This window comes from Triturus cristatus, chromosome 2_2 (genome assembly GCF_964204655.1).
Source record: "Triturus cristatus chromosome 2_2, aTriCri1.1, whole genome shotgun sequence".
In the NCBI taxonomy this organism is placed as follows: domain Eukaryota; kingdom Metazoa; phylum Chordata; class Amphibia; order Caudata; family Salamandridae; genus Triturus; species Triturus cristatus.
In genome coordinates, this window is record NC_140582.1 from 335,717,168 (window position 1) to 335,730,016 (window position 12,849).

General features: G+C 42.9%; 1 protein-coding gene across 1 annotated transcript; it reads right to left on the bottom strand.

Moving 5' to 3' along the window:
• Window positions 1–7,586: 7,586 nt before the first annotated feature.
• LOC146862235 (zinc finger MYM-type protein 1-like) lies at window positions 7,587–9,144 on the bottom strand. Its single transcript, XM_085643242.1, has 2 exons — window positions 9,032–9,144; window positions 7,587–8,629 (listed from the first exon to the last, which is right to left on the bottom strand). The coding sequence occupies exon 2, from the start codon at window positions 8,588–8,590 to the stop codon at window positions 7,652–7,654; it is 939 nt and encodes a 312-aa protein (XP_085499368.1). The 5' UTR covers window positions 8,591–8,629; window positions 9,032–9,144; the 3' UTR covers window positions 7,587–7,651.
• Window positions 9,145–12,849: the final 3,705 nt, after the last annotated feature.

Here is a 12,849-nt window from a genome sequence, read left to right on the forward strand (position 1 = left end):
CACCTTCCCAGGTATCTGAAAACACGCCAAAATCTCAGCCCTCCTCAAAGTACCCTCAGCCAACCCCAAAGTGCTCAGCAATTACGACCAAACTATGATGACTCGCAATCAGGATTCTGATATAACCGCAGCACAGAAACAGCCCACATCACTGCCACAGATGACATATGCACCATCCTTGACCATGGACAGACCGCCACCCTCATCCTTCTAAAACTCTCTGCTGCTCTTGACACCGTCTCCCACTGTTGTGTGTCAATTTAGATACCGTATATAGGTTTCCCGACTTATGTCCTTATATATGCACAATTTGCATTGCCCATATTTAGGCATAGAAATCCTACCCTTATTTTGGCATTATACATGCTAACCAAATACAGGCATGGCCACCTACATTCGTTCATCTACGTCACAACGAGTTCTTGGAAAACCAGACTCTTAAGTCTTTAGGACTTCTCCTTGCTTGGATATTGATGTCTCCAAGAACTCATTTATTATGCATGAACATCTATTCCTTAGGGGTTCATACATGACGTACTTCTGCCCGACTTTTACGTCAATACTGGCATTCCTAAGCACCTTCAAGGTATAAATATACCTTCACTTACCATGGCAAACCATGGTTCGGCTGCCTACTTGCACGACGCGGCTCGCCACGGCAAGTTCGGAAGGAAGTCAAGTCCCCGCCTGACGCACTGACCAGATGCTGTCATCCTCCTCGCAGAGATTCCAGCTACAGTGTTTTTGACTCCCCTTGCAGGGTGTTAGAGTTCGAGACTCGGAAAGAGATTCCAACCTCACTCATTCTAAGGTATGGAGTGGACTAGAACCTAGAGGGACTTTTGGCAAATCTTGGCAACTATATCTAAACTAGACTATAGACAAACAGCACCTACTTCTCACCTCGTACTACACTTAGGTTAGGTACACTGGGGTAGAACTAGCTAGAAGCATCAGATGACATTTTAGCCCGTGTTATTTATGTATGTATTATTATGAATATCTGTCATAGCTATAAACCATGCTATTGCAGTATTATTTTACCTTACTGCTAACGCTGTACGTATTATACTTCGCATATCTCTTGAATGAGAAATAAGACTGTTCAATAAACCCTTTTTATTGAAACGCCTGTCTATCTATTTCTGTGTAACTCTGTAGAAACGAAGCATGCACGATTGACTGAGCGAAACTATTATCTATTGTTTCCACGATTCTGAGATTGTTCGGATTCTAAGGGAGACAAATTTGTCATGTTTATGCGGTTGTCAGAAACTAATTCCTTCTTGTTTATTCAAGAAGTTTCTAGTGACCTCTGAGTTAGCTGGTACACACAAGTAATTGAGTTTAATGTACTCGATAGAGACATACTGACCTCAGTCCTATGTCAAAACTATAGTGTATATTATTCCAATGCGCAGAGCCTATCAGGAATTTAGGAACTACACTACATGGCGCCCAACGTTTTGGTAAGGCCCTAATTTAACGCTAGATACTGAAGTAACTCAGTTGTGCTTTTCTCAGAGACCCCTACTCATAATACTCCATAAGACGTCTGGAGTGGGTAGGGATAATATCCGCCATAGCTAAGTAGGACAAAAATCCTATGTATTAGCTGTTTGGTTTGTTCAGCGTTGAAAGATACAGTGTTCCAAAATACTGTGCACCTTATGTTTGTTCCCTTGAAACTTGCTCTGCAATTTTCATTAAACAAATGTCCCAAAACAGGGATAACAACACCAGAACCGGTGGAGCTGTACCCGACGATATCGCAGCAGATTTTGAATTTACAGGTTTTAATGAAACCGATGAAAATGCGAAAATCATCGCTCCAAATTTAAGGAGAGCCATCACTCTAAAACGTATAAAACATGGCCTAACACCAAGAGGTGGTAGAGCAGTTTTTGTGATAGAGGCACATGGATCTCACCAGACAAAGGTATTCTATTCATGGATAGTATTCCCAGAATCAAATCCAGTAACTAAAACGTTTCACTTCTACAAAGAAGATGAACCACCTGAGGAATATATTCCTTTCGAGGATATTGAAATTCCACTTACATACCAGGAGCATGATCTCTGTTTTAAAGGCGCCCTAAAACATTACAATCACATTACCAGGCTCGGTCAACTAGGTAGACCAGGACCAACATGGCAGATTTTAGCCGGCTACACACCTCATCCTGACATTGAAGCAATGTCAGACGTAGAATTACTTAATCAGATACAAACTTTAATAGAATTACACAGTCAAACACCAACTGTCTGAAAGTCCTGATAAGTCCTTTACAAAAAACAATCCTACCTCTTCGAAAAAGAAGTGGGAAAATAGCAAACGACATTCAAAAGAGAAAGATTTCCAATCCCGAGGTAGGTCTCCTCAAAAGGAGCCCTCTGAAAGGAGGTATATCCTCAGGAATATGGATAATTTGAGAAAACCTGACAGGTATCAAGATACTGATACACGTTCCTCTTGTACCTTTCAGATATCGTCACAGACATCCGAAAGAAGAGGGCAGTCAGATCAAAAAGAAGGACGCGTGAAGTCCAAAGACGATCAACACGTTCAGAAAAACAAACCAAAACCTCAATTCTCCAAGAAGAAAGTAGCAGGTCTTAAGATCAGACATGCAGAGGATTCTGAGAACACAACTCAAGAATGGAGAATGGGCTCAGACAATGTTGGACAGTGCAGCAGAAGTAACAATAGCTCGCCAGAACCTGAAGGGACTTCTGGAGACAGTGGACATGAATGAAGACATTCAAGTTGAGACTGTAGACACCAGGGTTAGGTCTCCACATAGGCTATATGAAATAGCACTCCGGATAAAGGGAGACATACCAAGAAAAGTGAAAGCACTCTTTTGGGAGCATCTTTCAAGGGGTTATGATATACTTCTAGCAGAACGGGACTGGCCACCAGAATTTGTCAGAGAGTGCCCACATTGCGAAGACATCATTATGCCAGCCTTCTCTAACCATGTTCCAGTACATTTAAAATATACTTATGCCAGGAAATGGGCAGTGGCCCAAGCCCAGCATTATACAAAAATCATGTAGGATGGGATGAGGACTCACATCATCATAAGATCCAGTTAAAAAATCAACCAACTGCACAAAGGCAGTATCCAATTAAGCAAGAAGCTAAAAAACAGGCCAGGGAGATCTTAGTTCAACTTGAATACCAAGGGGTGATTGAAACATGCACCTCATCAATGAACAATCCTTTGTTTCCTGTTTCCAAACCAGACAATACATATTGTCTAGTTTTGGATTACAGACACTTAAACTCTTGTTGTAAAACATTTGCAGTGCAAAATGCACATAGTAGAGCATTAATGAATAACATTGTGTGTAAAAAATATAAAACAACATTAGATATTTCTAACGGTGTCTTTTGTCAAAACATAGCACCTGAAAGTAGGTATTTGAATGCTTTCTCAATAATGGGGACCCAGCGTCAATTCTGTCGTCTACCTCAGGGATTCAAGAATAGTCCAGGGTTATTCTCAGCAAGGGTAACAGAGTTACTACAAATTTATGATGACGAGGCATTGTCATTTGTCGAAGATATCTATCTGACAGACGATGACCTGAACAGGCACTTGAACAGGGTGAATACCATTATACTGGGCTTCACCTCTGAAGGTTATAAATTAAATTTTAAAAAATCAAGAATTGCCCATCTCAACGTCCTTTTCCTAGGATATGAACTATCAAATGAAGGGAAAAGCCTGGCAGCCAACTTTTTAGAAAAGTGTGCGCTGCACCAATCTCCAAAAACAATGAAAAACTTACAGTCGATTCTAGGTTTCCTAAATTTTGGAAGAACATACATTCTAAACTACGCAGAAAGGGTGAAACCTCTCTATGAATTAATCAAACCTGATTTTAAAATCACACATTGGACACAGTAACACACAGATATCCTGCGTTCACTTCAAGCTGACATGTTAGAAACAAAACACTTACAAACACGTGTAAACGTATGCAACTTAGTGATCCGAATCATTCCGGGTCAATGCGGCTTCACCTACTTAACTTTTAACGAAGGTGAAAAAGTACCAATTGCGTACAAATCACATTTGTATACGCAAGCAGAAATGAAATTTACATCAACAGAAAAAATTCTGACAGCAGTTCAAACCGTTGGAGCAAAAGAAAGAGCCCTAGCACAGGGGAAAAGCATTATGGTCGTAACCCCTGTACCAGCCTTAGAGGCAGTTACAAAAGCGAGTATTCTGAATGCAAAAGCTTTACATCCAAGATGGATACAATGGGTTAATTCGCTTGCTGCAACTGATGTTGAATATGTTTTTGACCCTTATTTAAAAACACAAGCATTCCTGCCATACGAACACGAATTATCTCTGCCTACTGAAATTCTCCCTCTTGACCAGTACGAATTTATAATTTATACTGACGGATCTGCACAAGCCGCTACGGTGGGGTAAGCAAGCTTATAGTGCAGCATGAGCAATCGTTAAAGGTCGTATGCTCGATGGCAAATTTAGACCAATGGTCACAAAAACGCAATCTCTAGGAGATTGTACAGCTCAGCGAGCTGAACTACAAGCATTTAGAATGGCTCTTGAAAATACGGATCGAGAATTCCCCACACTCATAGTGTGCGATTCTTTTTATTGTGTTCAATCATACAATGAATATTTACAGAATTGGCTTCAAAATGGTTTTAAAGATGCACAAGGTGGCACAAACAAGCATAAAATGCTTTGGGAACAAGTAGTTCAGTTGCGAAACGGACTACAAAATACTCATATGATACACACGCTGACTCATCAATGTGATGGCGTTAACGTTGAAGGGAATTAATTGGCTGATAAAGGGGCTCTGCAAACAGCTTCCGTAGCTGCAATCACTCGTTCAAAAACAAAAATTGACAGTGAAATAATACTGGCTGTCAATGCTTCAAGCAAAGGCAGCGGTGCAGCGTTACCTAAAAAGTTTCCACTCAAATACTCATATAGAATTGATGTGAACAATGTTACGTTTGCTCGAATCCCTTGAGTGGGGGATTGGGTAATACCAAACATGGAACATAGATTAGGACTAATCCTAGCAGCCCATGAAGGGATCGCCTCCACCCATGCAGGTGTTTCCGCCACAGTATCGTTATTAAAACAGAAATACTGGTGGCCAGGCATTAGGAAACAGACAAGGAATTGTGTTTTGGACTGCAAAATATGCCAGAAGATGAAAGTCTCTACTGTGAAACGTCCCGCACAGACGCCCCTGTTAATTTCAGATAAGCCATTAGCATGTGTTTACCTGGACCACTGCGGTCCTTTACAAAGGGATGGTAACCATAAATATATCATGGTTGCAGGGGATTGGTGTTCAAGGTTCCTTTGGATGTGGCCTCGGCGTTCAGCTGACGCACAAACTGTTATAAAAGATTTGCGAGTCTTTATCGGCACATATGCAATTGGCACACCACATTCTGACCAGGGTCCTGCGTTTAGCTCTTGAGTTTACAAAGAAGCCATGGCCAGTTTGGGCGATATTCTTCTCCATTCCATCCTGAGGGAAATTCTGTTGTGGAAAGAAAAAAACGGGACATAAAGCAGTCTATAACAGCTAGGGTATTAGGTTCGGGTGATAGGTGGGTCAAACATCTTTATGGGGTCCAACCCTCATTAAACAATTTGCAAAGAAGTTCTCTAGGGGGTGTCACTCCATATGAAGTCCTATTTGGAACTAGAATGTTGATTCCGGACCTTGACATCAAAGGCACAGTGATGGAAAATAAAAAGTTTGATATCAAATATCGTTTAGAGGACTTAAATGAACTAAGATCGAAACAAAGCAAAGTGTTCCTGAAGCCAACCACAACTGGGGAAAAACCAACTGTCCCAGCAAGGCCTGTCTGGATCTCAAAGCTTGGTGATCTAGTCAGAGAAAAGATTCCGGACAAGAAGGAATTTGGGCCTTCTTACAGACTACCAGTACCTGTTTTAGCAATCCACGGATTGAGAACAGTACTACTGCCGCCCCTTGCTGATAAAAAGGAGAAACGATTTGTGTCCATCGACCTGATAAAACCACACTATGTGGCCGATACTAACAGGGGCGGCTGGTGACATTTTAAAGTGGTGAGGCGTAAAATGATAGGTATACTTCACCGTTGCGAGCGAGCGTAGCGAGCGAGCCCGAACCCCTATAAGGAGGGTTCGGGGGGGTTGTCCCCCCGAGAAAATTTTGAAAAAAGAGAAGAGAAATGGTGCATTTTCAAGCAAATTTGAGAAAGCAGGAAGGTTAATAAAGCAATTGTGAAAGTGCAGTTATAACATTAATAAAGAGATGTCATATAACATAGGTAGCTGCTTATTCAGTGTATAACCACAGAGCTTCATAACAGACTTCGAGATACAATGCATTTCTGAGTACCTCACTCACAGATGTTTTTTATTTAACAAACTAAACTGGTTGCAAAGTAGCAGCATTCAACATTGTTTACTTTTTGTAAATGAAATCAGCACGTCTCTCTCTAAGAGCAGCAAACCTTTCAATAACTTTAGTGTTAAAGTCCGGGATTTTCTGAACTAGCTTGCTCTCTACAGAGAGCATTGCCAAAGCATTGAGTCTTTCCTCAAGCATGGTGTTTCTCAGGAATGTCGTAATCCTCTTTAAGGCTGAAAAACATCGTTCTGCCTCGACTGTTGTCATAGGAGTGGTTATGACAATTTTAAGTAAAGCCACTGTCTCTCCAAGTGACTTTTCCATATTAAGTTTATGTATTAAAGTCAGCAAAGACAAGGCACTTGTGGCCTTCCGGTACACAGGCATTCCGTACAGTACAGTCAACTCAGTTCTCAGCTCTTCTTTATTGAGCATAGGATAAGCTCCCACAGCCTCATTCAGAGCACGCTCCTGGAAGGATTCATCATATTTGGCAAACTGTTGACTTTGCAATAATGTGGCACTCACCAAATGTTTAGTGAAAGAAAAACGCTCTCGTGCCTGCACAATTACAATGTCACAGATCTCCTTTGCAATTCGGACCATAGTGGTGATGTTTTTCCTGCGGTTTGTGAAAAAAGATTTCTCTGGCAGTTTGCTGTCTAAATTGTCAACCCCATCTCTCACTTTGCTTATGCTTTGTACAAACATAGTAGTATATACTTGCACTTTGACAGTATCTATCTCTCGTGCTTGTAACTGATTGTATAACAGGTCGACAGCTACCATTATATCATGAAATAAATACAGTAAGAACTGAAACTCTCTGTCTTGTAGTGTTCTACCAAAGCCATGGGCTTCAATCTGACTTTTGTAATCAAACTCATCATTGGCTTCTATGGCTTCAAAACATTTCAGAAGGTCCTCTCTATGTTCATAGATTAGGTTGACTGTACGGATGTTAAAGTTCCAACGAGTTGAGGATCCCCTTGGAACGCTTTTGTCTACAATGTCATGAAGTGCTTCTGTTCTTTTGGGGGAACGCGAGAAGAATGCTGCCATGCCTCCTATATCCTGAAAGAAAATCCGTGTCTCGGTGATCTTTGATACTGCCTGTTGCATAATAAGATTAAGTTGGTGAGCGTAACAGTGCACATAATGAGCATTAGGGTACACATCTCGAATTCTCTTTTGAACTCCACTAAGGCTTCCACTCATTACGGACGCACCATCATAGCTTTGCGCAATAAGTTTTTTTTTTTTGAGGCAGCTCTGGAAAAATTAAGCTCAGTTGACGCAGTATAGCTGCAGTAATGGTTTCTGCACTAGAGTCTCTTAAATGTGTGAAACCATAGAACCTCTCCACAACTTGTCTGTCATTGTCAATGTATCGAAACACTAATACGGACTGTGTTTTAGTGGCCACATCAGTGGTGTCATCAGCCTGAATAGCCACAAAGTCTGTGTTTTGCAATTCTTGCACAATATGGCTTCTCATAATTTCGAGCATACACTCAAGAAGTTCATTTTGTATTGTTTTAGAGGTGCCCTTAAAGACTGTAGCACGTGCTAAATGTGCTTCCATATCCTTGTCTATGCTTGCTATTAAATCCACAAGGCCTTTGAATATTCCAGGATTTGGGGAACCTTCCGATTCATCATGGCCTCGCAATGCCAGTTCAAAAGCACCACAGAAACGAACGCAATCAATTATTTTGGATAGAATCTGTCTGTTCCTATCAACTGCTTCATTGTGTTTCTGTATTGCTTTGCGGTATGCATCACTTATCTGCTGCTCAATCGGAGCATCTTCCCCCAACATTCCCAGTCTAGTCAGGTTTTCCATATGCTTTCTTGTGCGTGAATGCTTCTTTATTTTTTCAGACAAATGCTTCAAGTCTGTTACTCCTTGATTTGTCCAAGAAAACTCACCACCAAACAGCAAGCAGGGGAAGCAGAACAGAGAATTTCTTAAAGGGCACCCTGTAAGCCAATCAGCTTTTGTGTACCAGGCGTTTGAGAATGTACGTGTGGACATTTTTCCTCTGTCCTGGGAAGTTTGCTGTAGTTTTAGGTCAGGCCGATGAGGTCCCAATTGCTTTAAATCTATTTTCTCTTGAAGTGGCCGTGCCTGGAATGACCTTGTAATCAGCTCTTGTACTGTATTCATGATGACGATGCTGGCCTTACCAATATATATTAAAGAAACCTGCCAATAATCAAAGTACAACATATAAGGTGCGGTGCAATAATATCAAATTTCTGTATAAATACATATATCTTGTGCAGTATCGCAATAAATCTCCAACAGCTCCCCTTTGCACAACATGACTGCTAAAAATACAGCCTTACTGCCTGCTGCCTCTGTGTGCCATAGTGGTTGCTGAAGGCACTGAAACAGAAACTGCTTGAGGGCCTTGAACAAGGCAAGGGATAGTTAGTGCTGTTAACAACCGTTATTGGCCAAATCACAGGGCTAAGGCTGTTAGTAAATTCCATCCACTGAGGGTACAATGTTCAGAATGTGTGCCTACCCCAACCACCATGTACAGTGACCACACACATAGCTCTAACTCCAATCTAAAAAAAAAAATAGCATCAGTTTCCATACCTTTAACTCTGGTGTTTGCTGGGTCGTAGCCGGGGTGAAAGAGCAGCAAAGGAGGTCTTGTTCTTCGCCGGAAATATGACCAAAAATTTGGTAAGGGTTGTCAAGCTTTAGAAGGTGCTGAAAATAAAAATAACGTGCTGTAACTAGACAAGCATTGCTTTTAAAATACAAGTAATCCCAATGAATTTTACCAGCGTCAGTTCTTCAAGTTAACATAAAATAACTACAGTGTTCTTAAAATATTTATTTTGTTTGATGTTCGGGGAAACCAGACTTTTTTTTAGTCTGCCACATTAAAATTATCCATTGGAACCTGCTTACATTTAAATGTAATAATGATATGATCTTTAGCTTTCAGTATCTTTATGGAATACAATAGATCACAATTTTAAATTCAAATTATCCTTTAATCAATACATTAAGAAGTGCAGCAGAGAACCATAACTTGTGAAATAGTGTAAATATGTGCAAGAACCTATTCAAAATTACATTTGCCAGCGTTGTCAGGCCGTTCTCTGCTCGCCTGCGTCTGCAGAAAGCCCTAGCTGGACCTAGGAATCTCATTAGCATAATCCTCCTGCCTGTTTATTGCCTTGTGAAATGCTTTAATGACTCCGCCGGCAGAGGCGGCGAGGCCCCCGGGAATGGCCAGAAACATGTATGGAGGCCCCCCCCCCCCTTCCGACCCTCAAAGCGGTTGCACCTTTTCACCTAGGGATCAACGCTTAAGCATTATGTGAGCACGGGGAATCGCGCCATAATTGTAAATCCTTCCCCGGGGCTATGGTCGTGACTGGCTCAAGCAGGATTTCCACAGTGTGTGACCTTGAACATATGCGTAATGTGATGGAACGGGCCTGCACTGGGATGTTCTTTTAGAAGTTGCGAGCTCACCTTCACCGCTCTGGGCCGGCAGCAAAGGTGGGACAGGATCCAGTCGGAAGGGGGATTAACGGAAAGAAAGAGACTTAAAATAAGCGATCGCTGGAAGATGAGGCATTACCCTGAGAGAGAGGAAGTTGAGAGAGAAAGAGAGCACGCAGTGAGAGTGAGAGAGAAGAGGAAAGGAAAGGAGAGCGATAAAAAAAGAAATAACTGCGCGCACTAGGGCCTCTAGAACATGGAATCTCTGACTCTGGGTGGATCTTGTGGGTGGAGCTGCTGGTGCATTAAGCCCTCTGTAAATATATCTAAAATATCCAGAGTTACAGACACTCTAGCCTTCTTTGTAATCTTAACTAAGTTCTTGGTAAGGCCCATAACTGGCAAACAAGACGTATGTGCTGCCCACTCTCCACATCAACGAGCTCACAATTTTTTTCTCCCCATCACATTTTTAACTTCTCCAAAAGAACCTGACTCTATAATAAATACATCATTTGCTTGCATGCGCTGTGGTCAGTGCCTTACCTGTGTCACCAGTTCTCATTTCTTGGCTCATAACAAATTTTCCATCCTCGGACTTTTAGCAAGAGACAGAAAGGCAGTAACGGGAGAAAGGAGGAGGAAGAGAAAGACAAGAAAACACGAACAAAGTGTGAAAGCTGGGATTAAAAACAGCATGCAAGACTGAGATAAAGAGACAGGAGGCGTAGGGTGGTGGAAGAAAGAAGCATCAGGAGGAATTGAGACTGGTCAGCGTTGGTATTTGGCCTGTGCCCACTCTTGAGGGCCTGTTGTATGCAGTGGTGCTGTGGACCCCCGCTTTAGCAGCTTCAGCTGGGGGGGGGGGGTTCTTTATGGGCCTCTTCTGTCTGCAACTCACCAGACAAAGCTGATGAAAACTGCTATAAAGAAATGCAAGTCAACAGAAGAGTAAGCAGGAGAAAAGAAGAGCGAAAGATGTGTAAATAGAAGAGGGAAAGATGGAGGAATAGTGAATGGAAGGAAGGGTGAAATGATGTATGGATGAGTGGGTGAATGAATACATGGGTAGATGGATGAGTGGGTGAATGGGTGAGTGAATAGCTAGGTTGATGGACAGGTGAAATGATAGGATAGTAAAGGGATGGCTGAGGGGTGGCTAAGTGAGTGGATGGACAAGTGAAAGGGTTGTGTAGTGAAGGGATGGAAGAACAGGTAAAAGGACGGCAGAGTAAAGGGATGATGAGTGGGTAAAAAGACCAGTGAACTGATGGCAGAGTGGATAGATAAATGGATGGGTAGATGGCAGAGTAGATGAAAGCATGATGGGTGGATTGGTAGATGGCAGAATGGATGGTTGGATGAACTGATGGCAGAATAGAAGGCATAGAGAATCGATGGATGGATTTTTTGATGGGGGTGGATACATGGAAGGATGGATGGCAGAGTGGTTAGATCAATGGATGGCTGGATGGATAGACAGATGGATGGCAGAGTGGATGAATAGATGGATAGAATAGAATAGGAAAAGATTGAATGATGGTTGAAAGATGTAAAGGTGAAATAGCGGGTATTAGAAGATGGATGTAAGGGCAAAAGGATGAATAGATGGACAAGGCGGCTCTTCTAGGGAGGGTTGGACTCACTTGCTTCGCATGATTGGTGCCACTAAAAGTTTTATTTCAAAGTGGGGTTATTTAAATTGTCTGGTTACTCCCTTTGTTGTAGAGGGTGGGAGAGGCGTGCATCGGTCCGGCCTCTCCCAGCACAACCCCCGCGCTCGCTCTTGTGAATTCTGCGGGTTTCAGTTTCGCAAAACTTGTCAGGCCAGTTACTTGAGATTGGAGTGATCCCAGCGGCCGGAGAGGGAACACTGCGACATTCTTCACAGCCCTGCCTCGGGGGAAAGAGGCAGAGCGACAATGAAGGTCGAGAAACAAACACCGCTCTGCCGAGGAAAGAAAGAGAGTCAGTCAGGCCTCGGCCACCACACTCTAAACTACAGAGCGACGACCAGGCCTCACAGTTCCCTCCAGGGCGAACGTGTCTGTGTATCATGGATATTTGGAGGGCGCGCAGCAGGTGTGGAGGGGGTGACTTGGCATGGTCCAATCACCCCTTCTCAAGTTCCCACCCGTTTGAATTCGCTGTGAAAACACTGGTAGTAGTCCAACGTGAAAAAATAGCGTGAAACTGCGTCTCGTGAATCTGCAAGGAGCTTGACCCACCCGGACAGAGCGTGCGAGTAGTTCAGTGTGCATGGGCATAGTGTGAAAAGCTTGGCGTGCATGGGCAGTGTGTGAGGTGTTTGACGCGCATGGCCGAGTGTGAGAAACTTAGCGCGGACTCTGAGGGGAGCTTGACGACGGTGTGAGAAGCTAGCCTAGCTCAGATGTAGACGACATGTTGTGTCGGGAGCTTTATACTTACGGACACTATGCGGTCTGCGGAGTATTCAGCACATAGCGCGTGTGGCTTGGGGCAGAGTGAGGAGCTAGGTTAAGGTTAGGCGTGGACTGGAGGAATGGCGTGAGGAGTTTGATGCACGTGAACAGCGCGGGGAGCTCGCAGACAGTGTAAGAGCTACAGCATGTCCACGACGCAGGTAACTTTGTACTCCGAAGAGTCCGAAAATCAGCTTACCCTTTGACAAGATGGCATTTTCATCTCCAAAAATATGTATTATTATTTAATTCTTTCAGCTGTATTTCTTTAGTACATATTTCTTATTGTTTTCTCATTATACTTACTTCAGGTACTTTTATGCAGTGATATCACGAGTTTTTCACGACGACACACGAGTCACTCAGTCACGACGGGTCCTGACTCTGAACGCACGGCCGCCACGAGGTTATGATGAGCAGACAGTGTCGCACCACCGCGTGCGTGATGACGCGACCGACTGCTGGAGTGCGCACCTCATGGCCAATCACTGTCACTGTGTTCAGACATAA